We start from the raw sequence: 27,841 nt of genomic DNA, 5'->3' as shown, positions 1-27,841 counted from the left end.
TGTGAACCACACACATACTCCATCATCACACCACACAGTAAGAACTTATAGCCAGCTGCCACCAGTCTCTAGCTGCCCACAAAGCTGCAATCAGTAGTAGGAGAACATGACTAAAACAGTGTCTTCTCTGGTATGAGAAATACCATCTACAATGAGCTTTAATATACACAGGGGTCCATTAAACCACTATGCATATGTCTGTACAGCCTTATCACATAGCAGAAGAAGCCACACACCCCCTGGAACTCAGTATAGAGGAGCCACCAGACTTTAAATCCTCAAAAGACACTGTCCCCAGGAACCCTAACACCCAGGGAACAACCACTTGGAGGATTTCAGTCCAGGAATGCTAGAAACTACATCATTGAAGGGATGACAGACACCATGAGATTAACAAGAGACAAAGGCAAAAACAATGTAGTGAGTAAAGAAGTGTCAGCACTGATCTGGCCTGGGACAGGACAGTAACAGGTCTGCCCTCTGCTGTCCAAATTAGCCTACAGGGAAGACTCTCAGGTACACATCAAGGACAGCTGAAAAAGAGCCTGCTGTTCAACGATGGCTCTGAATGTTGTGAATCAGACCTCTGCACTCTGCATCCTAACAAATGCCCACTGGTACTGCCTCATACTTACAGGTTTTCAGGTTCAGCATTAAAGGGATCAGCATTAATTAACAAGCGGCTGATGACTGAGCCCCCTGGCAGGGAACCAGACATCCCTGCCCGAACACCTGCAAGGGAAGATAAAGAGAGTTCTTGGCCAGGAGCTCGAGATGGAGCAAGACAGATCTCTAAGGTTGGTGCCACATATCCTACAGGACAACATTATGAACAAGTACTCCAATTTGACTAACGATTCAAAATCCCCACCACCTTCCCATAGTAAAATAAGTTATATGGACAGTAGACACATAAAAACTGTCTCCTTCTTCTTTTCCCTGCCATTATGTGTACATTGCATGCCTTTTAAACAAGTACCTTCCTAGGCTTGGGATACTATGCTGTAAGTAATTGGTCAAGAGTCCAAGAGCTCCCAAAACAGCATGGGCTACTGACATTGCTTTTGGTTGTCCACCAAAGCTACGTGGTAAAACTCTTTTGCTTGGGGGCTGGAGAGATGGAGGGCCCTGGCTGCTCTTCCAGAGGTCCTGAGTTCAATTTTCAGTAACCACATGGTAGCTCACAACCATCTGTAATGGGATCTGATGCCCTCTTCTGGCGTGTCTGAAGACAGCTACAGTGTACTCACATACATTTAAAAAAAAAATCTAGGGGTTGGGGATTTAGCTCAGTGGTAGAGCGCTTGCCTAGCAAGTGCAAGGCCCTGGGTTCGGTCCCCAGCTCTGAAAAAAAGAAAAAAAAAAAATCTCTTGCTAAAGACACAGCACACTTGGGTTTCAGGACAGAGAGAAATTAATCTGGAACTGAGTAGGAAACATTCTTCCTGGCTAGCTTTCTTGGAGCTGTTATTTGTTATGTGGCTGTCGGGGTGGGGCTAGGGGGCAAAAAAAAAAAAAAAAAAAATCAATGGTCTTACCCAGCATGAGACTTTGTTTGAGTGTGGCAATTCCAACCTGCCAGGAAGATGTGCCCACCGGTGCAACTGTTATGGGGGAGACCACTTTGTACCTGAATTTGTGACCTATACCACATGACAGGGGATTCATGCCTAGTACTGTAAGCCTGGCCAACAGTCCATGACTGGGAAGAGTGTAGTCCTAAGAGAAAACTGGCTGCTGCTGTTTTGGTAAACAATCATGATGTCACACTGTATTTTAAATACTTGCTTCTATCTGTGTGAATTTAACTAGAAAAACTCAGAGAAGCTTCATTCTCCAGTGAGCAATAGTGAATGTACAGACCCCTAACTGGTCAAAGTGCTGAGAATGAATGAGTGTTGAGTGCTCCACCCTAAAAGGGTCAACTGTATCAATTCCTCCCAAAGACTCAGGAAACACTGAAGAAAACTGTGAGAGCCTGCAGTGGGGAGAGAGCTGTGAAATGACATCTGGTGGACAGCACAGCCTCAGAAGCACTGATCACGTGCACAACAGCAAGCTGATCAAAACCCAAGTGCTGGATAGAAGAGTTCCCAAAGCCTTGGGCCTAGTGGAGGAGCCTATGTTGCAGTAGGGGCCATACCCAGGCACACTAATTAGACTCAGTGCATTGGAAAAAACAAAAACAGAGAAAGAAAATAAGAGAAGAACATAAAGTAGGGAGAATACATTGGAGGGCCACAGTGGTGGCCTGAAGGGAGGTGGTGGGGACAGATGTCATCAGAATATATTGTATACATATAGGAAATTGCTAAGGAATAAAAAAACACTAATTAAACAAAAAGCACTTTTCCTGCAGTCACATAAATTAAACTACAGAGTTCTGTCTCTATTTCCATGGACCTGCAAACTTCCAAGGACACCAACAGTCTTATTCTTCCCAAGACCCGGGTGCCATAGCCCAGCCAAGGCCTGCAAGGCCTCTACTTCCTTGGTACCCCACCCCCAGCCTAAGACCCCCACCCCGGGGGAGCGGATCACTCACTTGGATATAGGATCTTGGTGTTCAGAGCAGGCAGGCTGTCCCGGCTTCCTGTATTGGGAGGGAGTGAAGCAGAGCTGCCAAGTGACAGACCTTTGCTCATCAGCTTTTCACAAGGGGTCCTGGATGCTGTAAAACAGGACAACACACTTGACACTGTCCAAAGCAGAACCCAGCTGAAGGGAGTCACAACCAAAAGAACAGGCAGGAGGGCTGTGGGAAAGGAGGAGTGCTTCAAGCCGCTCACTGGCCAGTGGTAAGTATGTGTGCTGATCCCTGAGTAAAGGAGAAGGAAGAGTACTCACACGTCCACTGTGGGCCTGGCTCGTCTTGAAAGGACACAAACCTGGTCAGCAGTATGAGGACAGAGAGGGGCTGATCCCTAATCAGTTTGGGTACAGAAGGCACAGAGCTCGGATGCTAATTAACAATACGTCTACTCTAGAAAAGCCCCCTTGCCTCTCCCACGGTGCCACGACAGGCTGATGAGAAGAACCCCTTCCTTCCTTTTGAGGACTTTTGCTGGGGCCTATTCTGAGAGAGATGAAGGTCTCAGTTTTGCCAGACACTTATGAGCAGACATAAGAAGACTCTAAGAACACCTAGGAGGACAGGGACAGTCCTCATCAGAGAAGCCCTATTTCCTGCAGGTGACATGGTGCACAGCCTCTACTAAACATATCTTGGTAACATGGAGGTGGTACAGATGTAGGCTACAGGTGAGAATGTCAGTTTACTCCAATGGCCAGAGCGAAGAGAAAAAGCACCCTAAAGTGCCCATGTCCACCTCACCAAGTATCACCCAAAAACCAAAGCCCAGCCTTACCTTTGCGGTGACTCCTCCCCTTGGCTACCACACAGCTCTCACTATGGGCAGATGATGTGCACACCCTATTGTCAGTTTTCAAGTCCTTCTTCTCAGATTCAGATAGGCCAAGGACAAAACCCTGCTGCTCCTGGGTCTGGGCATTCTGCTCATCCACCGCTGGTAATGAAAGAACATTCATTCCTGCTAAGACTGTGCCAGTAGGGCTAAGAGCACTTAGGTTCTCTCTTCTTAGTGGTAGTGGCTCAACGCTCAGACCCAAACTCCTCACCACACACTTTAGTCCAATGCCCTAGCTCAGTTTATGTACTAGGACTTGGGGGTTCCAGCTAACAGGCTGGGGAGAAGGACTCTGAGACAGGAGGATGTGGAGATGAACAGAGTAACTAGAGGCCCTAGCAGGAGAGTGGGTGGTATGGCCACACCGACCCAGTGTGGTGTGACCACAGGGTCTGAAGCAAGAAGAGGCAGAGCTGCTCAGAGTGACAGGAAGAAAGTTGGTAGAGTGTGAGGGAGGACACAGAATCAAGTGTTTTCCGAGGGCAGTGAGAGAGGGTAGGAGAGAGTGAAGATGGAGGTGAGGAAGTCCTTGGGCCAAAATGACTTTCACATACCACTCTTGGTCTATTACTACATCCAGAGAATTTGGGAACTCTAGTGCCACCTAGGGAGTAAGAGACCTACCTTTTTCTGTGTGCTCTATAATCTGGCGAATTGCTTTCTTCAGGCTGTTGGCTCTCAGCATTAGCTGCTCCCTGGGTCGGAAGATCTGTGGCCTGGAGGGACACGCTGAGCCCACCAAATGGTCCCCAGTGGAACTACAGATGTTGCCTGATCCATCCCCGTCCTCAGCCTCCTCAGCAATGGTAGGAGGTGGGTTGGACAAAGAGGATGAAGCCTGAGATTCATCATCCAAGGTCTTAAGGAGAGAGTCCAGTTTCTCTTTCAAGACAGAGCACTAGATTCAAGAAAAAGTGGCATGGAGAGCAAGCTCTTCTGTACCTGCTGCTCCACTCACCCTGTGCCCAGAAACCTACCTTCTTGGCCATGACTTCTGACTCCTGTGAGCTCTCTGTCGTCTTCTCATAAGCCTTGCCCACTCGAGCCACAAAGTCCTTCACTGTCTCACAGAGCACTCTATAAAAAACAGAGGGCAGTTTGGCTAGGACCCTGTATAGCACACACTTGCTGCCTCTCTGAGTCCCCAAAGCCCCGTCACTCACTTGGCTGATGAGATCACCACAGAATGTTGGTCCGAAGTCAAGATTTTAGAAAGATGGGCTGCAACTGAGTCTTCATAGAAGAGAATTTGCTGCACCTATCATACCAAAACGGGCAGTTAGTCTCAGAATCAACTGTGAACTCCACAGTGTCTAACTTAAAGAGTTTTCTTGGGCCATTCTGGTCCATCCTCTCCCAGAACAGAGCATCTCCAATCACTATCAGGGCTGTCCACAGCTATGGGATAAGACCAAAAGCTTTACCAACCTGTGGACAGTAAAATGGTAAGTCTGAACAAAACAAAACCTACAAGAGCCAACAGACAGTCCACACCTCTTCAGTCAGGACAGTGAAACAAGCCTGGAAGCCCTGGAGTAAACCCCAGTCCCTCTTCAGGAATATGCTAGAGGCCAGTCAGAGCAGAAGCTATCTTTTCTCCTGACCAGGAGCTCTGCCAATAAGGTGTACCCACAAGCAGGAGTACTCCACTGTTCTCTGCCCTCCCCATGACCAGCAAGCTCACAAGTCAAAGAGAGACCATCTATGCCAGAGTCTCAGACATTTTCTTGGGTACTTCTCAGGCTCTAAAGAAATATTCTTCTCAAAATAAAAGCACAGACCATTTTCCACCTGTGAAGCCATAAAAGCAGGCTTGACCTTGCTTGCTGACTGCTACTGCCCTTGACCCCTGGGCTTTTCAGACCAGTCTCCTAGCAGGACTAACACTGCATGTGCCCAGCACTGCAGTCAGGACATAAGACAAAACCCCACCCCTCAGGATCTCGGAGCTGAATCCCTGGCATGGCCACTACTCAGCACACAGAACTGATACTGAAGTACTGTGCGCTAACTGCGAGGGCAGCATAGATATCAAAGAGAGGCAGGCAGAAAGACGAACATGGAGACTTCTGGAAGCAGACAGGAGGAGGCTGTGCAGGAAGAGCAGACTGCAATAGGTGCTGAGCTAAAGCACCTATTATCTATTATCTATTATTTACCTTTATCTTACGTAAAGAACGTAAGATGTCACAAGAGATTAGGCATTAGGAGCACCCCAAATCTTGGTGACAACTTAGGAAACCTCCTGACAATCATGAAGCCCTACTCAGTTGAGCCTGCCCGGTCTCAAGTTCAGCCCACAGTTCTTCCTGCACCCCTTCAGAACCTCAAAAGGGGCAGGAATGCAGTAAAAAAGTTGAGTGCATGACAATCACATGTGGGGCTTAAATAGCTCAGGCGGTGGGCTCGGATGCAGCTCAATGCTGAGTGTGCGATTCAAAGTACCATGCTGAGCACTACAACGGAGAAAGAACAAGAGCAAGCAGGTGGTAGTACCTCTGAGTCCTCACTGAAGTCCTCAGTGACCGTGGAGGAGGAGGCTTGCCGAGGGAGCTTGGTCTCATATGCCATGACACTCCACCTGCACAGGTCCAAAGTCAGCTCAGCTGCAGGCTGCCCACTGACATTCAGGGATCTGAAGGGCCCCATTCCCAAGCCAGCCCCTCATCACTCCAACGTTGTGGTCTGGTGCCTTGATCTTAGTACTATTCTGACTTTTTAAGTTTTCTGGGTTTTTGAGACCAGGGCAGATTTAGTCCTCACTGATCTTCGAGGAAGAAAGCTTGGCCACAGTGACCAATGCTTCTTGGTCCAGCTGCCATTCACACATCCAGGCTGCCCCACTCACCTGTCCAGCATCTTAGTGCTGGCCCTCTCCAGCTTTGCCAAGATCTGAGGGAGCTGTGTATCGTCATCACAGGCAGAGCCCCAGCCGAGAACGCGGGCCAGGTCATTCCCTGTCCCCAGGGGCAGCACACCTAGCTGACACTGGTGGAAAACAGTGAGGAAAACACTCCCTTAGACACCAAGAGTAAGAACCATTCCCATGCAGTACCACCCTGTTGATACAATCAATAGCCACAAGAAGAGCAGGAACTCTGATCTGAACTTTATGGCCTGTACGTTCTCAGCAGAGCCCACCAGAGGGAACAGATGGGCTTTGGGATCAACAGCAGATACCAGGAGCCCTAGCCCTTCCTCACTTATTCACGTCTTGGCAATCAACCCTTGAAAACCCCTGGTTTCTACAACCACTCCCTTCCCAAAGACACTGAGATACTCACACCTGAAGAGTCAATCTCTAACTCCCCAAACATCTCTCTACCCTACTATGCACTTCATTCACTGATGCCAAATCCACTTTCCAAAAGCTATCACTAGTACCATTCCACATCACTAAAAGTCCCCTGATGATTTCTAGGTCCTATCAGACACCATGCTGAGGCTGTCTGAACATACAAGACCTAGACTGCACCCATTTGCCTATGAGGTGGTGGTTCCCCAAACTGACCCCAGCCCTGCTCTCTCCTCCTAGACTTAACAGAGGGCAGAAGTAAGGGAAGAATGCAGAACAGAGAAGGAGGAGCAAATATGGGCTCTAGTAAAGTCTGCTGTGAGCAGGGAGGGACCAAGGCTTGTAACTGTCCTAGGGAGTGTCACTCTCAGCAGCCTATGGATGGCCCAGACTAGGGAAGATACAACAGGATTGGGGTCATTTGGGCAAGCTAGCAACTAGCTTGAAGTGAGGAAGAGGAAGACCAAGGAATGGTTGTGGGGCTTCTCCTTAGGCCCTGGATGCATGAAGATATTCAGGCAAAGTAGGAGCCGAGGGACAGGCAAGATTGGAAACCTACAATACCCAAAAACCCCGGAATGTCCCCCAAACTGACACAGTATCAAACTCCAATGCATCACAAAGCTTTCCCCATAGGAAAAGTGTAAAGGATGAGGGTAGTGGGACACTTGAGGTTTGACCACATAGCATGTACTAGAAGCCAAGAGGAGAAACACCACCATATGCAGGGCTGGGGAACACAGGGTGCAGGAGAGAGCAGACAGAGCTCTAAGGAGCACAAAGAAGCCACAGGAGACAAGTGTTCACATAGCGTGACTGAGTACAAGAACCACGTTCATAGTCTTCCTAGCGAGCCAAACATTAAGATCAAAAGTCAGTCAACAAAACTGTATACTACAGTCCCACCACTGGGGGGTGCTGCTTCTTTTTCTAGAGCTATGGTGTGGCTATCAGTAAGTCCCGCACCATCTCTTCTCCAGACAAACACAAAATAGTATTGGTGAGTGAGATTATACAAAGAACACAAAATCACTGAAAACTAAAGAACGATAAAAATTATGAAGAAGAGAAAAATGACAAGCCAGAAAACTAAGGAAATCTGTTTGTTTGTTTTGGGTTTTGTTTTGTAGTGTTGTTGTCGTTTCCTGTGCAGGATTCCTGTGCAGCTCTGGCTATCCTAGAACTCTGCAGACCAGGCGGGCCTCGAATTCAGAAATCTACCTGCCTCTCTGTCTCCCAAGTACTGGGCATGTGACACCACTGCCTGGCAGGAAAAACTGATCTTTCAGTGACAGAGAGACAGCTGCTTTTTATTTTGCCAATTTGATTACCTCAACAGGAAACAAGGCAAAAAACCATGAACAGAGGATTCGTTTAAAGCAGTGTTCCAATAAAGCTGTGATTAACATTATCATTATATTTATATGATTAAGACATTGTTTACAGACTTGGGTGAATCAGAAAGAATGAGCCTCAAGGCAAGGGGCGGTTCCGAGTCACCGTCCATGGAATGGGAACTGGAGCATCCCTGACAAATGCAATTTGGCACTAAAAATTTAAATAAGGGGCTCCTCAAAAGAGAAGATTCTAGAACATGAACAGGATTTCAACAAGGTTGTCCCAGCCTTCCAGCTCCTGCACTAACTGGGGAGAAGTGCTAGTTCAGGTCCTTCCACTACATCCCGTGGAGATCTGCCACACTGCGTTGTTCAAGGAACACACATGGAAATACACACACACCACTATTTCTGCAGTTTGTAACCCACTAGCGGGTGAGTACCAGATGAATGGTGTGCATTCTGACACAATCTGAGCGATGGTTATGACAATATACACAATGGCCAATTGCCAAAAAGGGGGACTGGGAGTAAAAATTCAATGAACACAGTAAGAAATCAGGATAATGTATTTTATTTTAGTGTTAAAAACTAGGCAACTAAGTTGAACCATAACTCAAACTTTGGAGGTTGAAGATTCTTTCTTCCTTTCCTCTCTAGACAGAGGCATCCAGCCATTAGGCACATCACCTCCCAGGAAAGAGCTGGGGTTTAGGGACTACAGCTCCCACCCTCATTCCCCACACAGAGCCTGATGCCAAGTTGTGTTTACAGCTCACTTGACCTATGTGATTTTCCCATTTGTCCATTACAGTGGGTGTCCCTCTACACCTATGTATAGTACCTGTTTGTGAAGGTTGAGGCTGTCAATTTCAGAGAGGACCCAGCCAACACTGCCATCCCCGCCACAAACCAGAATCCGGAAGGTGTCAAACTTCTGAAATAATCGTAAGCTGTAGAAGAATGGGAAGCCAGGGAAATGAGTGTAGTCTAAACGACAAATGATGGGTCTGTCTGTCCTAAGCTGAGGGAAACACCCTGTCCCATGTGGCTGAACCTGGACCCAGACTAAGCCCAGGTATGTATACAGGGGGGTCTACAAGGCTGCCTAGATGTCTGTGGTGTGAAATCCAGATCCCAGCAACTCCTCCAACCAGAAACAGGAAGATACTACACACATTTCAGAGTACCATGACAGTCTCATTTAATGAGCTCACATTTAATGCCACAAGTCCTAGGAGGACTTGTGGGCACAATCTTCCCTATCCCAGGCAAATACTAGGCCCAAGAAACCCCATTCTTGCTTTTCCTCATTCATGTGCTAGCCCAGCCCTCCCCTCCCCCAATAAGGGCAGCTAGGCTCAGCCTCTACTGCTGCTCTGAGTCCTTAAGGAACTTCCAATAAAACCTTCTCAAACAAGAGTTCTGTCATGTTTTGCCTAATAGCTTGCTAAGAGGAAAGAGACAAATACCTCAGCAAATAATTGGAGCCCTCTCTGATAAATATCTTATGCCCTCAGCTCCCCCGAGGTCTGACTTAGTCCCTAGCATGCATATAGGAGAAGGTGAAGGCAAGTGTATGGAGTGGGCACACTAGATCTCCTCAGAAGCTAGCACATTAGAGACATTAAAACACTAGGTTAACGTAGTCTCCTTTAATGCCTGTCCCAAGGAAAGCAGTGCCTCCCTCCACTCAAGTATACCGCCTTCTTCTCACTGGGGACCTTGCAGACTCTGTCTCTAATGGAGCTGGGTGCACAGGAAGTCCTCAGAACCCAAGCTAGGATGGGCAACAAGACACTGCCTCAGATTTGAACCTAAGTTCTGAGCATCAAGGCTGCATTTGACTTCCAAGTGGTGAGAAAAATATTTACATGTATCCTTTAAATGTTCACCAACAAGGACCCCTGCTCTCTGAAGAAGCAGTAGTCAGCCAAGGCCAGAACTCGGGTAAGTAACAAACTGTATGATGTCAGATGCTTCCCAGAAACAGGAAATGAGTAAACCAACTCCCATGCCATCTCTACTAGACCTGTCTGTCACATCACCCTCTACTCAGCTCCAGCTAGATTTCATGGAGCTCCTGCATGTCAAAACCCAGCCTGCCTGCCACAGTACAGTGGAGTTTTCAAGCAATATCCTTGCCTGAGCCTGTTCAATGCTGTGCAATCAGCAGATAGGATGCTTTTAAGATCCCTGCTGCGACTAGTCTCTCATTAACTCAGAAAGAATGGATCTGTGCCATTAAGAAAACAGGCATCTGCAGAACTGCCTTTGAGCAAACAACCTGTGCGAGGCCACTAGTGACTCTTCCAACAAGCCGTGCACGTGAGCAAAAGCAGCAAAAAACCCAAATCCTGGTGGCCCAGCACCCCGGAGTGACAGGCCCCACAGCATGAGCCCACAGCATGTCAGCTTAGGCACATAAGAAGTCCAGGCTCGAGCTATAGCAGCGTCTGCCTCTAAAAGAGCTTCTCCTCAGCTCCTTCCAGAACTCACAATCAAAGCACCTTCCATTTCAATCTCCCCAACGCTGGCATGTCCTGAGTCCTACCTTACAAGAACAAATGTTTCCTGCAAACCTGTGCAAAGTAAAAACTAAAAGGAGAGGACACTGTCTCCTTGGCAGGCATGTAAGAAACTTCTTATCTCCCCTCACCTGCATGAAGATACCACAGTATTGAGATGGAAAAGACCCCTTGGTTTCACGGAAGAAAGGCTCCCTATGAACTAAGCAGGCAGTCCAGAGAACAAGGCAGGCCTGTAAGCACCAGCACAGAAACGCCCCAAGCACAGGAGTGGATGCATGTGAACATGCTGTACAGAGCAGCTACAGTGGTGTGCATCAAGTTCACTTCTGTATGGTGCTTTTGCAGTAGAAGGATGCAGACATCTACCATCTATTAGGAGCAGGTCCTTCACAAGCAGAATTTGGGGAGGGACAATTGAACTTCTTTGCTATCTGAAAATTTCTTTATAAAAATTTATTTTATTTTTGGGGTTGGGGATTTAGCTCAGTGGTAGAGCGCTTGCCTAGGAAGTGCAAGGCCCTGGGTTCAGTCCCCAGCTCCGAAAAAAAGAACCCCCCCAAAAAAAATTATTTTTATTTTATGTATACTGCTATTTAGCGTGTATGTGTACAGTATAGTATCTACAGAGGCGAGAAGAAGGTGTTGGATAATACCCTGCAACTGGAATTAAAAACAGTTGTGGGCTGCCATGTAGGTACTGAGAATTAAACTCAGGTCCTAGCAAGAGCTCAGATGCACTAAGCCATTTCTCCAAAACAAAAAAAAAAAAAAAAAAAATCCTTATCTTTGATCCTTTTAAAACAAGTATGTCTTATTTACAAAGCATTGTAAATTCCTAGACTGGAGTATCTCACACAATCCCTACCCAAGGTGTGGTCCTCCATTCATGAGGTCAAAAACCTGGGCAGGGTTCAGCAGCTGCTTGAATCTTCTGAGAAACTTCACACCTTGATTGTCTCCACTTTTTGAATTGACAAAGACCAGCAGGGGGCTTGTGCAAGATGGGGGACAGGTGGCCTTCCAGAACCCTAGAAGTGAGGGTGGAACAGGAAAGAACCCTTACAAACTGTTGAGGTGTTGGGGACTGAATAAGCAGCAAGAGGCACAGAATTCACAGCATGAGTCAGTGACTCAGTGAGGGACAAACCAGGTGTGAGGAGATGAGCTCACCTCACCTCACTTCACATCTTCAAGGATTCCAGATTTTCCCTCACTGCATTATCCCCTCTTCCTGCTACCAGCCTGGCAGAGTTCCTTCCTCTGAATCAGGTACATCAGAGATCCCATTCCCCAATCCCTGCCAGCATGTTTCTCCATGATCCAGTTGGACATGCTAGGCTCTGCCAGAGATGGTGACAGGCACAGCCCTTCAGCTCATGGTAGACCAGGACACTTTACACTCGGTCTCTATCTGACAGCCAAGTACATCTATCAATCCTTCCAAAAAATGCTGGCTCAAGCTGCGAGTCCTATAGCAATTCCCAGGATCCAACTATGACCTCTGCCCGTGCCACATCTGAGCTAGCCTCTTGCTGATCATGTCTCAAAACAGCCAAGACACCCATCTCCAGAGCTGATAAGGAAGGCAGCATAGAGAAATGCATGTGAGACCCACCATCGGAGTCAATACTGTTGAGTGCTGTGGGAGGGATGACAGACACCTTGCATAGGCCAAGTGGACACTTCATCACCAAGGACTCTTTACAAGATGTGTGAACCTGAAATAAAAATCCACATGTCAGCAAGAGTCACAGTCTCCTCATACACACCAGAAACTCCCTGGCACAGCATCTGGAAATCCTCCCAAGAAGAGGCAGACACCATCTGAGTAGGCAAACCTGTGCCCCCCAAGCACCCTGTTCCCTGGCCTTGTACAATAGGAGGTGAAAAATCAGATGGGATTCCGCCCAGCAAAACCCAGACATGAAACTGAACCACAGCCCTCTGCTTCCATCTTAGCGCCCCTAACTTTCAGGGCTCCTGGACAGCCACCCTCATGTGACTAGGCTCCTTGCAAGTCACTGACAGGGTCAATACAAGGTGCCAACCAGGAGCCACAGCTGACTGATCACTGACCCTCACAGGCAGGTTTCCTTCCAGCTACTGGTGGGGCATGGCAATCTGTAGACCAAGCAAGGACGTGCTAGGGACATCCCAGAGTGCCAAGCCATGCCAGAAGTGCTCTTTTCAAGACACTCCTCCCTATACAAGCTTTTTCCTGATGGCCAGTGTGGGTGGGGACAAGCAGGGCCTATGAGACTTGATTCTGTGTTCAAGGCTACAGACATGCTGTGGCTCCTCTCTTGGCTTGAGTGCTGATCACTATGATTACTGTCCCAGAACAAACTTCTCTCGCTGTTCATCGTAAGTATCCCTACTCTCACGCGCAGAGAAGTCCATGAACCTGTCCCAAAAGACCCCTTCACAACCTGCTGAGATGCTGCATGGAGCAGACATCGTGCCTTTTGTGTAAAAGATAGGATCAAAGTCAAAAGAAAGAAATTAATAAAACTGTCAAAAAATGAGGATGACCAGGCCCAAGTGAGAGTGAAGGCTCAGAGCGTTTAGAAAGCCTGTGGAGTAAACTCAGGAGTTAGGAAGGAGAGGAGCAAAGCCCTAAGCCCAGAGAGTATCCATGCACCCACAGGCCAGACAGACAGTACCTACTCACCATGGCCTTGCACCAGAGGCAGCGCCAGTCCTGCAGGCGCAATACGCTGCCACATGTCTTGTCACAAACAATACACTTGGCACTCACAGGCAGGTTTCCTTCCAGCCACTGGTGAGGCATGGCGATCTGTAGACCAAGCAAGGACATGCTAGGGACATCCCAGAGTTCCAATACAGGGTTCAGCTGGGCACTCTGGGACAGAAGTGCTCTTTTCAAGACACTCCTCCCCACACAAGCTTGTCCCTGATGGCCAATGTAGTCAAGGACAGCTATGAGGTACCTCCCACACCACAGCAGCTACTGGGAAGGAGACACCCAGACTTATAAGGACTAGGGCAGAATTGGGAGCTGAATGACCACAAAGGTCCTAGATCCCGGTGTGATATATTAAATGAGAAGTATAGAGGAGGACAGGAAACAGGAGGTGCTCTGCAGGTCACAGGCAGAATCCCCCTGGACATACCCCATCCTCGTCCTCAATGATATCCTTTCCAATCGAGGCCAATGTGGTCCACTTGCAGTTACTGGTTGCACGCACAGCACACCGTTTGTGAGCCTTAAACTTACACACTGTGGGAAAAGGAATACACAACCCTACAAGCTTCATCCTCAACAGAAGCCTCCCTGTGGGGCAATGGCTGCTTAGTGAGGTTACGGTGGAATGAACTCTTGAGGCCAGCCACGTGTAACCGCAGAGCACTGGGAGAGCCAGTAAAAGAGAATGGGGTGAGCAACTGAGGCTTGGCAGACAATGCTGGCCACTGTCACAGCACCTCACAGACAAGCAGAATCAGAAAACACTATGGAACTGAAATTTGAAGTTCACTTAACTCCATATTACAAAATACTCTTCTTTTGAATTTTTTATCCATTTAAAATGTAAAATCAGCTGTACAAAAAAAAGCAGCAGATAGTCCTGACCACGAGCTTGTAGTCCCTGTGTGATCCCTGTTCTGCCACCAGAATCCTCCCCCGATCCTATATTCTATGAGGCATGTTCTCTCCTGCATCCACAGCACACAGCCAGAAAGGGCCGCACCTCCTGTTCCTCACTGCTACTTTCTTTGTGCTCATGCTGTAGAACGTTGGTAAGCAGAGGACACTCATGGTCTGAGTCCTCTGTGGGAAGATCAAGAAGAAGGAAGTGGTGGGAACCACTCCACCTTGACAACCCTCAGGCAGCTGATTAGGACTGATTAATTTACTGATTAGGACTATATTTGAATTTCAAACAGTTCATCAAGTAAAACCGCCCATCACCTTTCACAAATGCAGCGTTCTTACCTTCACAGGATAGCCCATGGGATGTGACCCCAGACAAAACTTCCCGACACACGTTGCAGTAGGTTGGCCGTGCGTGGGAACAAGCGTACCAGTTATGCGTCCCTGAGAAATGGTCCATGCTGTACTGGGTAGGCTGGAAGAATGACACAGAGAGGGAAAAGATAACATTTGCAATTTTTTAGTGCGGCAACTTAGAATTACATAAATTACGCCAGAGAGGAAATCAGGTTCGCAAAGAACCACAGTCTTGACAGGTCTACAGAAAGAACGAACCATGGGCCTCAATTTTACAAGACAAATGATGGGATCTACTTGGAAGATACTATGAGGTGGGGGGATGGGTGGGGGTGGGATGGATTGGCAGGAAGGCAAAAGAGGCAACAGCAGGCACCCATAGACAATATACTTCTCTTTCAACCTCAAAATGCTCTTTGTTCTGGACAGTCTTGAGTGCTGCAATCCAATCTTCCATTTCTTTCCTGTTGTCAGCACACAAGATGAGCTTCCTACAAGGAGTGATGACCTAGAAGGAGAACAACATGGTGGGTGTACCCATGAACAAGGGTGATGCTGGCAGCTATAAAAACTATGTATATACTTTGCGGTGGGTGGTTTGAATGTGCTTGGCCAAGGGGGTGGCACTACTAGGAGGCATAGCCTTGTTGGAGTAGGTGTGGCCTTGTTAGAGGAAGTGTGTCACTGTGGGAGTGGGCTTTGAGACCCTCTTCCTAGCTGCCTAGAGACAGTCTTCCATTTGTCTTTGGAGCAAGATAATAGAACTTTCAATTCCTCCAGTCCGAACCTGCCTGGACACTGCCATGCTTCCCACCATGATGATCACGGACTGAACCTCAGAACCTATAAGCCAGCCCCAACTAAATGTTGCCCTTTATAAGAGTTACCTTGGTCATGGTGTCTATTCACAACAGTAAACTCTAAGAAAGAAGTGTGTATCAACAGGGAAAATATTTCACTCAGGTATTTACATTGAACAGATCATATAAGTAGTTATGTATCATTGTAATAAATCAGTGGCATCTCATTAGCTATCCACCAACTCCAATCTGAGTGAACACTTAGAGCTCACTGCTCACACATAAGAAAGAAGCCCTGGAAAACTGAAAAAGAGAAGCAAACAAAGAAATGTCGAGCCCCTGCTCCAGAGAGCCTTTATTTAATGGCCAGCATGTAAATGACATAGCAAGTCTGATCCAATTACTATAAACTACCATGAGCATGGGCTGCACATAAGACAACAGAGCAACAACAGCTTCTACAGTTAGGAACTAAGCAGTTTAGCTGGAATGATACACAACTGGTGCTATCCAACAAACGGAAGGAATGTGGGAAGAGTTTATAAACTAAAGAGAAGCCTTCTGAGGAAGAAAGACTACAAACTCAGAGTCGCAGAAGAACAGAAATCACTAAGAAAGGAATGCAAGGACACTGAGTTGGTGTCACCATAGAAGGGAAAAACAGCTGCTTTTCTTTGTTCAGATTGGTAAAGTTCTAGATGACATCTCGACTTGCTGGAGCTGTAGGAGAGGAGTTCTCAAGTACTGATGGGAGGTAAACAGGTACAAACAATTTAGGGGGAAAGTGACAAGTCACTTGTGACAAATGTCATAACCTCTTTACTGTAGAGTGATACAGAATAAGGAAGATGGCTCAGCAGGTACAGGCTCTCACTACCAAGCCTATGACCTGAGTTCACTCCCCAGGACCTGCACAGTGGAAGGAGAGAATTAACTCCTGCAAGCTGTCCTCTGATCTCCACACAAATATAATATCTATGCATACACATAAATAAACAAGTAGATTTAATAAAATAATACAAATGTTTAAGTGATTCCAAAATCAAATCTATACAAAATTTGAGTAGAAGTTCTTTTGTAAATGTCTTTCTCCTCTGTCTTGATCACCGTAAAAAGAAGGGGTGTGGAGGGAGACTTACTTCATCCATAAGCTACATGCAAACACAAACAGAAGCACACTACAGACCTCACCTCCCACCTCTGCCTTCTCTCATAACTGTATGGCCTCGCCTCCACGCCTGACAGCACACAGCCCTAGTTCTACTTCAGAGGAGCGCAGCAGTCTATGATACAGACACCAGCTTCTCAGCCAGTCCTGCTACCTCTGGGAACTCCGCACTGTTTGAGATACTTTGCATTTTATACAGTGCCACAGTGAACAATCTTTTACTATTTTTACAGTATATCTCTGGGCCAAATTCCTAGAAGTATAATTTCCCTGAAAGAGAGTAAATTCATATGTAACCTTGTTAAATGTTGCCAAATTCCCTTCTGCAAGTGCTAGCCGTACTCCACCACACTCCCATCAATAAGTGTCCAGCAGGATCTTCACAATCAAGTTCTTTACCTTTTACATTTGAACCCATCTCATTTATTCAAACTGACAGTAAGAAGACCTAATTCAGAAACATGACATTCAAGTGCTAGGACTTTGCCTGGAACTCAGAACACACGGAAACAGCGCTTTTTCCAGCAACTAAGGTTCATCCAGAGACGATGAACAGAACTGGGTCTCCAGTGAAAGCTTAGTTTACATTCAGGTTTCCAGGGTTCCCAGAATGAAGAATCTGAGGACACATTGGACACAAGCATGGGAAGAGCCAAGAGCATGCTAAAATGAAGACAGAACAAGAGGCAAGGAGTACTGCCTTCCTGAGACAGGCACCCTGCGGGCTTCCCTCCCAACACCCACACTCCCTGCTGGCTTACCGGAGTCTACTCCAGAGCTGAGTTTCCAAGAACATGAAGATGAAGCTGCCACCCAGAGAAAACTCATATTGGAGAAAGACAGACCTACAACCACCTCAGATGTTCACAAAGAGCACAGTATGAGGAAGTGGGGTTAGCCAGTACTTTAGACATTGTTGGAGATAGTGGTAGGAACTGAACCCCTGCTCATTATTCTTGCTCTTCTACAAAGTCTGTAAACTCTCCTTAATAACTCTCTCTAGCACGACCTCAAAATGTGAACATTTTCATCAGCATAAGAAATGCAGTCAAACACAGAAGAGCTGGTCCAAGGCTCCAGCCACATATACAACAGAGGAATGCCTGATCTGGCCACAGTGGGAGAAGAAGTGCCTAAATGTTGAGAGACTTGAGGCTCCAGGGAGTTAGGAGGCCGGGGGAGGTGGTGGCAATCCCACCCATTGGAGACAAGAGGCAGAAGGAACTGTGGAAAGGGCAGACCAGAAGGAGGGTAACTACTAGACTGTAAAACAATAAAGGTAATAAAAAAATTACTAATCAAGAAGAAGAGGAAGAGGAGGAGGAGGAGGAAGAGGAGGAGGACCCTGCATGGCTCAGAGATAGCAGGGTACCAGGACAGTCACAGAGGTGAACTATACGGAGTTTACATATCCCTTCCTAAACTGATGCTATGTGTACCACTTCCACAACTGTGAGAGGCACTGCTGCATTATTCCAGCACACCGGAAAACGGATCTTTGCCCCTCCCCTAATCTAGCCCTGCGCATTCTGAAAAAATAACCTTGTAAAACTGTTATGCTTAAAGCCAATGAGTCGATAAATCAAACAATCGATGGTGTCACTTCCTTAGCCTGAGCAGCACAGCAAAGGATGCTTGCAGATGTCAAGGAACCTGAGTTTACATTTCTTTCCTTTAACCTATGCCTGTTCTATAGTGAGGAAGCTCAAAACATACACTAACCTGAACACCATCTAGTGTCACTGGGTGAACGTGGGAAGTCCATTTCTTTTCTGGAAAGGGGGTGATCGAACCCCAGAAGGCAGTGCAGGGACACAACCTGCCTTGGACCAATACCACACTTTGGCCCTGTATCCAAAGCTACTTGTAGCAGATACTTTTCCAACTCCTATTCCCATTTTCCCATCTCAAAACAGGTACTGAAGGCAACACCGCATCTGAGCTCTATCAGGGTATATGTCAGCAGCACCTTACTGTCACTGTCCCAGGACTCCCATGTGAAATGACCAAGACAAAGTCCATGTGGGCACTGCATCCTTGAAATGGTTCTACCATAAACAGCCCCGTCAATGGAATGAGATCATCGCAGCAAGTCCTAGCAAATAAAATCAGCTTCCCACTCCTTTCCAGTCAGACCCTATCACCTTCCATATTTCTGAACTGCCCACAGATAACAGTACCTATCCCTCAATTCACTCTCATGACTAATACTCCCAAGTCTTATACTTATCTCAGTCCCACAGTTCTCATCCCTCTAGATAGAACTTCCAGGGCAGCCATGCCACCTGCCAACATATACTACATAGACAGAAGTGTCTCCCCCACACCTATGTGTACATATTGAGTTTCAGGAGAAACTATACAGAGGTTGGAATTCTCAAAAATTTAAAAGTAACCATCTAGCCAAGCATGGTATGCCACAACTTTTAAATTCAGCACCTTGAGGCAGTGACAGGAAACCAGCCTTGTCCAGCCAGTACCAGGCCAGCCAGAACTACACAGTGAGTATCTTACCCCCACCACACCAAAGCAGGCGGGGGGTGAGCAGAAGATAAGAAAAGAAAACCATGCATCTACCTAGACTCTCAGAAATCCTGATTGAAAAGTATATGTGCAAGGACTACAGAGACAGCTGAGCAGGTAAAGCATAAGTACCACATCCTAGGAGGAAGAAGTGACCTCCCACAAGCTGTCTTCTGACTACCACACCTGTGCGATGGCTCATACAAGATAAAGAAATGAATGTAAAAAAAAAAAATTGAAGAAAGAAAAACATCTGCAGAAGGAATAGCAGGAGACAGATACCCAGAAACAAACAGGAAGGGTCACTGGAAATATGTTGATTCAGGGTTAGAAACAGATCTTAGAGCCGGATATAGCTGTCTCCTGAGAGACATAACCAGAGCATGTCAAATACAGAGGCGAATGCTAGCAGCAAACCATTGAACTGAGAACGGGACCCCCATTGGAGGAATTAGAGAAAGGACTGAAAGAGCTGAAGGGGCTTGCAACCCCATAAGAAAAACAATGCCAACCATCCAGAGCTCCCAGGGACTAAACCACTACCCAAAGACTACACATGGACTGACCCTGGGCTCCAGCTGCATATGTAGCAGAGGATGGCCTTGTTGGGCACCAATAGAAGGAGAAGCCCTTGGTCCTGCCAAAGTTGGATCCCCCAGGGAAACGTTGAGGGGGTAGAGATGGGGAAAGAAACATCCTTATAGAAGAAGGGGAGAGGGATGGGATGGGAGCTTATGTCTAGGAAACCAGGAAAGGGAATAACATTTGAAATATAAATAAAAAAAATAGTCAGGTGCTGGGAAGAATTAGCTAAGGAGATGACTGAAGCACAGACAGTGGTCTCTGTGAAGCTGTGGTCAAAGAGCATGAGCTACAAGAGTTGGGATGGCTCAGGGATGGAGTACTTGTTTAACAGGTACAAGGCCCCAGAACAAAGCAAAGCAGACACTCAGAAGACATTTCTGAAAGAACTAAAAGTATGCTCTTGTTCACACCCACTGTGGCTGATAACAACAGTGGCTAACAGAGAAGGACACTTACAACCTCAGGCAATCCAATAAGGTGTTTTACTTACAGTATTTGCCCAGAGAGCCTTCTTTACGCCGTAAAGAATTCCTCATTCTCAGGAGAGACCCTGACGAGACCCAGTGCAGCCAGATGGGGCTGCTCCAAGTCCTACAGCAAATGAGCAGTTAAGGAGCAGGCACAAGGCAGGCCAGACCCACGGTGTCTACAGCTGCTTCTTATCTGGCAGAAAGAGACCACAAAGCACCTAGTCCCAGAGCAATAGGCAGTGGACAAGAGGACCAGAACACATCTCAAGCTCTTCTGGGTTCCCTTCTGGCAGGTGAATGGCCTGGAGATCAATGCACCCTCATTAAGTCATCAACTGGCTGCCCCTCCCACTCTGGCCACATTTTTCAAGAATTCAAAACAGAAGGTAAAGAAGTTAAGATGTAGAAGGTAATGAATGCACCATCAAATTGAACCACCCAGCAAAACCATTTCAGGAAACAGCCCTCTCAGCATTAAGGTGAGGCCCTGCTCCCAGAATGTCCAAAGGCCAAGACATGGGTTACAGGGCAAAGCACAGAGTGGGCAGGGCAGGTATGTGGCCTGGAAGCTGAGCTGTTTAGTCTTCAGATCTCATGAAGAAAATCCCAGCTGACTCTGACAGGACTTTCCTTACTCCCCTAACAACAACAACAACAACCCCCACCAAGTGAAAACCCTGGTCAGTGAAGATATCGATGATAAACAGCAGAGGCTGGTGGGCTCTCCTCGGTTCTCAACATCTGGGTGTCCTGGAATGAGAGCTGAAGAATGAGAAAGGACCTAACGCTACCTCCAAAGTCCCTCCAAAACTGAGAAAAGAGGTAGCCTTTGACAGAACAAACCCACCAGAGCAGTGTCCAGGAGGCTTTCCACTCCTGCCATACCCAGGGTACATCCAGCTGCTCATGGTATCCAGAGAAAGCCAAGGAGGGTGTAAGCTGCCTTCCTGGCTGGAATAACACCCACCCTATCCATTCAAATCCTCAGTCAGGGAAGGTGCACAGAAAGGCAAGATGAGAGAGCATTGCACACCATGAGGAAGGTGACAATAAAGGCAAGCAAAGGGTCAGTTAGAAAGATGGCCTAGTTAGTAAGGCTGCTCAAGCATGAGCACCTGAGTCCCAGCCAGAAGTCACAGGAAACCCGGGAACAGTGCATATTTGCAATCCCAGAACTGGGACGACAACCCCAGGGCTAAGTGAGAGACCATCCTGTTTTAAAAAGCAAGAAATGGGGCTGGAGAGATGGCTCAGTAAAGAGCACTGACTGCTCTTCCAAAGGTACTGAGTTCAATTCCCAGCAACCACATGGTGGCTCACAACCATTTGTAATGGGATTCGATGCCCTCTTCTGGTGCGCCTGAGGACAGCTACAGTGTACTCACATACATAAAATAAAACAAAAAATTCAAAAAAAAAAAAAAAAAAGCAAGAAATGGCATGCAAGAATGGCCTCTGGCCTCTACACAAACATTGTGTGTATTTCTACACACACAACAGCAACACCTCCCAAAGCTGGACACAAGGTGGAGTAAGAGGCTCACACAGTCAGTTAGAGCCTGAACACAGGGGTTTCTTTAAAAACTAAACATGCAGGCCCACAATAGGGCGGAAAAGGTAAAGGTGCTCGCTACCAATCCTGACAACTCCAAGTTCAATCCAGTGACCCACACAGTGAAGGTAACTGAATCCTCCAAATTGTCCTCTAACCTCCATACCTATGCCATGGCATATGCCACCCTTCCCCATAACTAAACATGCAACCCCCATAAAACTCAGCGATCACTCTCCAACATTTATTATGGAAGAACAGACAAGCCATCGGATATCCACGATGCTCACAGCAACCTTCTCATAATCATTGAGCACAACTCTGAAGCTTTCCTCCATAAAACTACAGGCACTGTAGCACACCCATACCATGGGATATACTTAACCATAAGGAGGAACAGTGACTGAGGCCCACAACTTGAGTTAACCTCCAGAAACTCTCTACTGGCTTTGGAAAAGGCCGACACCAAGGGTTACGTGCTGTATGATTCTATAATACACCATTCCCCAACTGTTGAGGCTACAGACATGGCAAACAGACTCGTAGCCACAGGGGTTGTAGAAGTCTTGAGCAGAAACAGAGGGGAGCAGGAAAGAACTGGAGAAAGAAAGCAATGCTCTGGGTATAGAAGAGTCAATGGTGGTGTCCCTGCAGGGCATGTTCTACAGCTACACAGAGCTCTCCACTGAGGCAAGGGGGTAAAAGGTATGAAGATTCTCAAAATGAAAAGGTTATTTACAAGAAGCCATGATCAACAGCAATTAGGTTTGACATGGAAACCTAACCCCCTCCTCCAGGGTTTCTCTGTACAGAGGCTGGCCTTGAACTCACAAGAGATCCACCTGTCTCTGCCTCCCGAGTATTGAGTTTACAGGCATGAGCCACCTCCTGGCAGGCCACAATTCTTGAGAGGCCTGTCGCATCAGAAGTTAAAGTGCACCCTGATCTTGCTAAGCCTCCCAGCTTACCAAGAAAACAAGTCTCACCTTCAGCACATATCCTCAAGGAATGGTGGCCCCAGTACTTCCTGTACCAATGCTAGGCACCAAGGTGAGCACTCAGTAAACCTCTCAGCACAGCAGACTATGAAACCACACACTTTACCTCAGATGCTTGTTCTACTGTTGGCCACGATGAATGGCCAGGCACTTGGCCTGTACCAGCACAGTGCTACCAAGAAAAGACCTGGAAATATGTAGAGTTGAGGAATTCATGAACGAAGGCAGGTGGCAGAGTCCTCCCTGGAGAGCTGTCAGCCCAGCTCCCACTTCAACGAGAAGGAGGGAGCAACATGAGTCAACAGACCAATGCTCAGGTGCCTTAGGAGTCCCATGATCCAACGGAACTTTGATGTCTTCTTGCCAATTGCCCTCAGAGACCAGTGACCACCACCTACCATCCAGCCACTAACCATCCCAAGTCAGAAACAAACTCTAGATTTTCCTCCTCTCTCACATTAATCCCTCATCTGGGGCTCTAAATCCTTTCTTCCTCAGGAATAAATCCAGGTGATATTTTTTAATTGAACAAACAGGTAAGACTCCTATAGCAGAAAAACACTTGAAGACAAAAGTCTCACAGAACGCAATGTAGCTCTGGGGATGGGAAAGGAGAGTAGGGAGGGCAGGGGTGGGGTGGGACAGGGAGGGGTTTCTAGGTGACTCAGGAGCAAAGACAGGGAAGGGGTGATGAGATCCAGCAGCACAGAGGGGCTGGCCATGTAGGGCACAGAGTAGTAACTTCTACTTCAAGTGAAGTGGAAAGCACGACAGCTCCCTCACAAGTCTGGCCTCTGACTCTTCTCCCCTGCATTGCTCTGGCACTCTACTGAAAACTGACAAGGCAGCAGTCACGAAGCCTTTGGGAGGAAGCTCAGCAATCTAGTACCAAACACAGATAGCAGAGGTGTGGAGCTGCTGACAGGTCGGATGGGTAAGAGAAAGAGTCAACTGGCCTCCTCGGGCAGAGGAAGGTCAGTTGCCTTGCTGAGACCAGGACACCATGGGTGAAGGAGGCTTGGAGTTGAGAGGTAGAGATCAGAAGTTCCACTTCAGTCGTAACCAATGAATGTTCATATCCAAGAAGTTATCATCTTGCCATCAGTGTGGTTCATTACGAATGAGACTACTCGTCAGCACTGACGGTGCTCAAGTACAGCCATGTACCACATGCTACTCATGTCAGTGGCAGAGACCGCATACAAGTGGAGCTGTTGAAGAGCTCCTGCTATTGCTATTTTTACTGTTACTTTCCTGGCCAGATAAACAAATATTCACCATCGTGTGGCAAATACCTACAGTACTCACAGTGGCAACATGTTCTACAAGTTGGCAGCTCAGGAATAGTCCATGCCGTCTATACCTATAGAAGTGAATGACGCTGTGGTATTTGTCATGTCTTGGAGCAGTTTTGGTGAGCAATGTGACACTGTTGGTCTAGCTGAAGATGTGCAGACCTGCTAATTCTATCCTTAGAAACACTTACTAGAGGCTTCTGCCTGTGAGCCAGGAACATAAAGATAAGTGTGTCCTTGGCACCATAGCTCATAACAGTGAAATCTAGGGAGACCTACTCTGTCAGTGGGCTGGAGCTTTCCACGTCCTGGAGAGTTATGGAAGCTATGAAAACCAACTCTGTGGGTTTTTTTTGTTTTTTTTCTTTTTTCTTTTTTTCGGAGCTGGGGACCGAACCCAGGGCTTTGCGGTTGCTAGGCAAACGCTCTACCACTGAACCAAATCCCCAACCCCAACTCTGTGGTCTTTACCCAAGCTACTTAACAGGAGGCCAATGTGTCCACAGTAATCTATCTGGAAAAACAGAGTTCGACAAGTAGAATACCGCTGACTCAATCCTTGAACCAGCTGGGCAGCACTCCCTAGTGCTCTACAGACACATGCATGTAGAGACAGCAGAACAGTAAGCAGAGCACAGAAAACACCAAGTTCAGAGCACTGGCAGAACAGAAATGAGGCTGAGAAGGGAAAGACTATCTCAAGAACTTCCTTCAATGATACCCACATGTCTTAGTCTGGGGAGCATAATGAGTTTTCAAGGCCTTGAATGTTTCAGCATGAAAACAGAGATGTACCGCAGAGGTAACAACACAACCACAGTTCATACTCACAGCTCAGGAACACAAAATGTAAGAGACTAGTTGGCAACCACACCAGGAGACTGTTTTAGCTAATGAAATGGAGGGGCCTCCTTGGCCACAGCAGACAACTATTTTCATAGAGCCTATCAGATGCTGTTCTAATACGTAGCTGCCTCAATTCTCTGAATGGCTGAGGTCTCAAAAGCATAGCTGATGCTTTAGATGGGGAAGAGGGGAGGCACTACCTAAACCTCTCCATAGGAAGCTTTCAGAAGAGACCAACAGAACACCTTGCTCCAAACATGCAGTCGGTGAATTCTAGGGATGGCCATCACCATAAATTAAAGACTTTTCTAATTGTGGACACATGTCCCATGTGGCTAAGGGTGTGAACAGATGCCTTAGGGCAAAACTCTAGCAACAAGTAGATGAGAACAAGGCAGGACAGGGCTGTCCACTCTGCAGCAGCTGCTCTGAGGTGATTTCCACAGGGAAATCATTCCCTTGCCACAGCTTGGAACATCTGGGATAAATCAGAGAAACCTGCAGCGTCTTTCCTGGGCAGGAAAGGGCAGAAGGATGTTCTTAGCATGTAGATGAAGGCAGCGGCTTAAAGACACCAGCCTTCCACTTTCTGGAAGCAGTCCCTCTCAGTACTCCAGGAGAGCCTTACCTCTTACCCAAGACCCTAACAGTCTCCCATGGGCTCTGTCTCTGACCCGCTGTTCTCCACTTTCCAGCTGCCTCAAGTGCTTCAGCATCCAAGAGAACCGGCACAAGCAGGAAGAAGTTTTACAATGGTGAAGAGCAACCTGTGGGTCACACAGGTAGACCAGGGACACAGAGTAGACATATTAGTACCGTGCCATCCAGTCACTGACTAGGGAGGTGGCAAACAGTGTCAGCATAGAACAGGATTGGGAAATGCTCTGCTAAATATAGCTCCTGGCTCAGGAAGGTAGCCCAGAAAAGGTCCGGCGCCCTGGGCAATTCCTGTCACTTCCTGTTACTCATATCCTGCTGTTCTGGTGCAGCTCTGGCCCCTAGGTACCCATGCACTGTTCCCTAACTGGAAGTACCCCAGAAAGACTATTCACAGCAGTTGGGATGTGTGCAGAGCCTGAAACATGGAAGCAGACACCACCACAGCCACTCACCCTCACAGTAAAAGAACTCAGGACAGGACCCACAGCTACACTATTTTTCAGTCCATGGCCATGACAGGGATCCTGACAGAACAGCTGCCACATGCAGAATCTTACCCAATTCCTTACCCCCACTGATGCATCAGAATCCATGTTTAAGGTCTGCATAATACTGCTCATCTCTAGACTCTCAATCATAAAACTTAGGTAATAAAAATGAAATGGCATAGTAGAAACCCTCCCATGGTTTCTGCTAGGATTCACCAGGTTCCTAAAACCGCTCCCAATTGTAAACACACAATGAGAGTCACCAGACCTATGGAGCAGCCACTTAGACCCCACATAACTATAATCAAAAAATGACAGCAAGCCCACGTTTTTTAATATATAAATTTTAAACCTATAAGGAAACATACTCAGTAAATTTAGATATTTATCTCTTACAAAAACTTAATAGGTAGACACCACTGCGGGCAAGTGCAAAAGCAAAAGCAAAAGCGAAGCGAGCAAAGCGAGCTAAGCAGTTCCGAGTACAACTTGCAGCCATACTGTGGGGAGGACGTTGTCAATCTTGAGAACCTGGCTAGAGAAAGCCAGCAAGGGAAGCTATGAGCTACACAGGATGGTGGGGAGGGCTGCCTTGGTTCTGACGGCTGCCAAGCAGTATTTATCCCCTTTTCTCTGCCAAACATTTACTTCATAGAGCTCAGTATGCCCACGTACACCAACAATTAAAGGGGGAACTCTTAAGCAACCACTGTAGTCCAGACCCTGTGTTCAAGTCCTCTGAGCACTAGAAGTGGATCTGACTGCATAGTGACACTGCCCAGAGCAGAGAAGTAAGGGCAGTAGCTGACTGCTCATACCTTTGCTTATAAATCAGTCTGGGACTAGTTCTAAGCTCAACACTCAGTCGGGTTTAAATAAGTCATTCTAGCAGCATAGAGTGTGAACAGAAGACAAAAAGCTGTACAGGACCCACAGGGAATGTGAAGGTGTGCTCATAGCACACACATCTGAACTAAGGCCTAAGACAGCAACTCTGTCATGTGTAGTTTATCACGAGAAAAAGGCTTGGGGGAACATAGAGAAGGACATATTTATATTAATATATATAAAACAATTAAGGCAGAGCACATGAAGCCTAGATGAAAGTTCATACTCAATGGAACTACCAGATAATTTTTTTTCTCTTCTTTCTGATCTTCTGTATTTTTTAGTCCATAACAAAAACTTCTTTTCTACTTATGGCAAAAACATGGTAGTAGGTAGGCAAGGCAGCAGGAACAGCAGATGGCAGAGCTGCCAAGTGTGACAGATTAAGTTCAATCCCCAAGACCCACATGACAGTAGCAGAACACTGACTCCTTCAAGTTGTCCTCTGATCTCCACACACATGCTATGACATTCATGAGAAAACACACAAACACATGAAGACGCTCAGGCAGGCACCCAAATAAACAAACAAATTAACAAAAGATTTAAATAAGAAGCTTGCGCCTGAGGCAACCTCTCCGCTCTGTTCTCCAGCTGATGAGAGCTAGAGAAAACACAGCTGGGGGAGCAGAGCGAGAGTTAGGCTCCCGTCACCAGGAGCCTCCAGCAGCATTCCCACAGGAAGCTCGGAGGCACCCACTGGCCCTTGGCTGGCCCTGCAGCAAGCATCTTGCTTCCATGGTGACCTTGAGAGGGAAGCCCTCATCCTAAGAACAGTGAGGACAGGGTAAAAAAAAAAGTCAGCAGGAAGCTGAGTTTCCACCCTCCACTGGGCTGCTACTGGAGCATGTTACTGGAATCCACTGGTATCACCAGCCTGCTGATACCAATCCTTCCTATGGGAGAAAAAGAAATCTCTCCCTCTTTAAATCATGAGTTCTTGGGTTTCCAGCTAAATATCTCAAATATAATCTCAGTTAAGGCACCATCTTCATCATCGCAGAAAG

At 47.1% G+C, this 27,841-nt stretch overlaps 1 protein-coding gene across 4 annotated transcripts in view; it reads right to left on the bottom strand.

The window, feature by feature from the left end:
• The window catches only part of Dgkd (diacylglycerol kinase delta), an 86,485-nt gene that overhangs the window by 11,260 nt on the left and 47,384 nt on the right, over window positions 1–27,841 (bottom strand). For 3 of the 4 annotated variants that reach the window (XM_032901572.1, XM_032901574.1, XM_032901575.1), the window contains 15 exons: window positions 14,965–15,069; window positions 14,547–14,679; window positions 13,726–13,832; window positions 13,263–13,388; window positions 12,207–12,309; window positions 11,457–11,619; window positions 8,905–9,013; window positions 6,277–6,416; window positions 5,925–6,009; window positions 4,592–4,686; window positions 4,406–4,505; window positions 4,053–4,326; window positions 3,369–3,527; window positions 2,546–2,671; window positions 636–732 (listed from right to left, as the gene is read on the bottom strand). In XM_032901572.1, the coding sequence (XP_032757463.1) occupies window positions 636–732; window positions 2,546–2,671; window positions 3,369–3,527; window positions 4,053–4,326; window positions 4,406–4,505; window positions 4,592–4,686; window positions 5,925–6,009; window positions 6,277–6,416; window positions 8,905–9,013; window positions 11,457–11,619; window positions 12,207–12,309; window positions 13,263–13,388; window positions 13,726–13,832; window positions 14,547–14,679; window positions 14,965–15,069 (1,922 nt within the window). Of the gene's footprint in view, window positions 1–635; window positions 733–2,545; window positions 2,672–3,368; window positions 3,528–4,052; window positions 4,327–4,405; window positions 4,506–4,591; window positions 4,687–5,924; window positions 6,010–6,276; window positions 6,417–8,904; window positions 9,014–11,456; window positions 11,620–12,206; window positions 12,310–13,262; window positions 13,389–13,725; window positions 13,833–14,546; window positions 14,680–14,964; window positions 15,070–20,127; window positions 20,279–27,841 lie in introns of those variants that run through there. The other variant, XM_032901576.1, reaches the window with a different exon arrangement.

Source organism: Rattus rattus, chromosome 4 (assembly GCF_011064425.1).
Source record: "Rattus rattus isolate New Zealand chromosome 4, Rrattus_CSIRO_v1, whole genome shotgun sequence".
NCBI classification, from domain to species: domain Eukaryota; kingdom Metazoa; phylum Chordata; class Mammalia; order Rodentia; family Muridae; genus Rattus; species Rattus rattus.
Note: the sequence above shows the minus strand (reverse complement) of the source record. Positions and strands in the feature narration are given on the sequence as shown.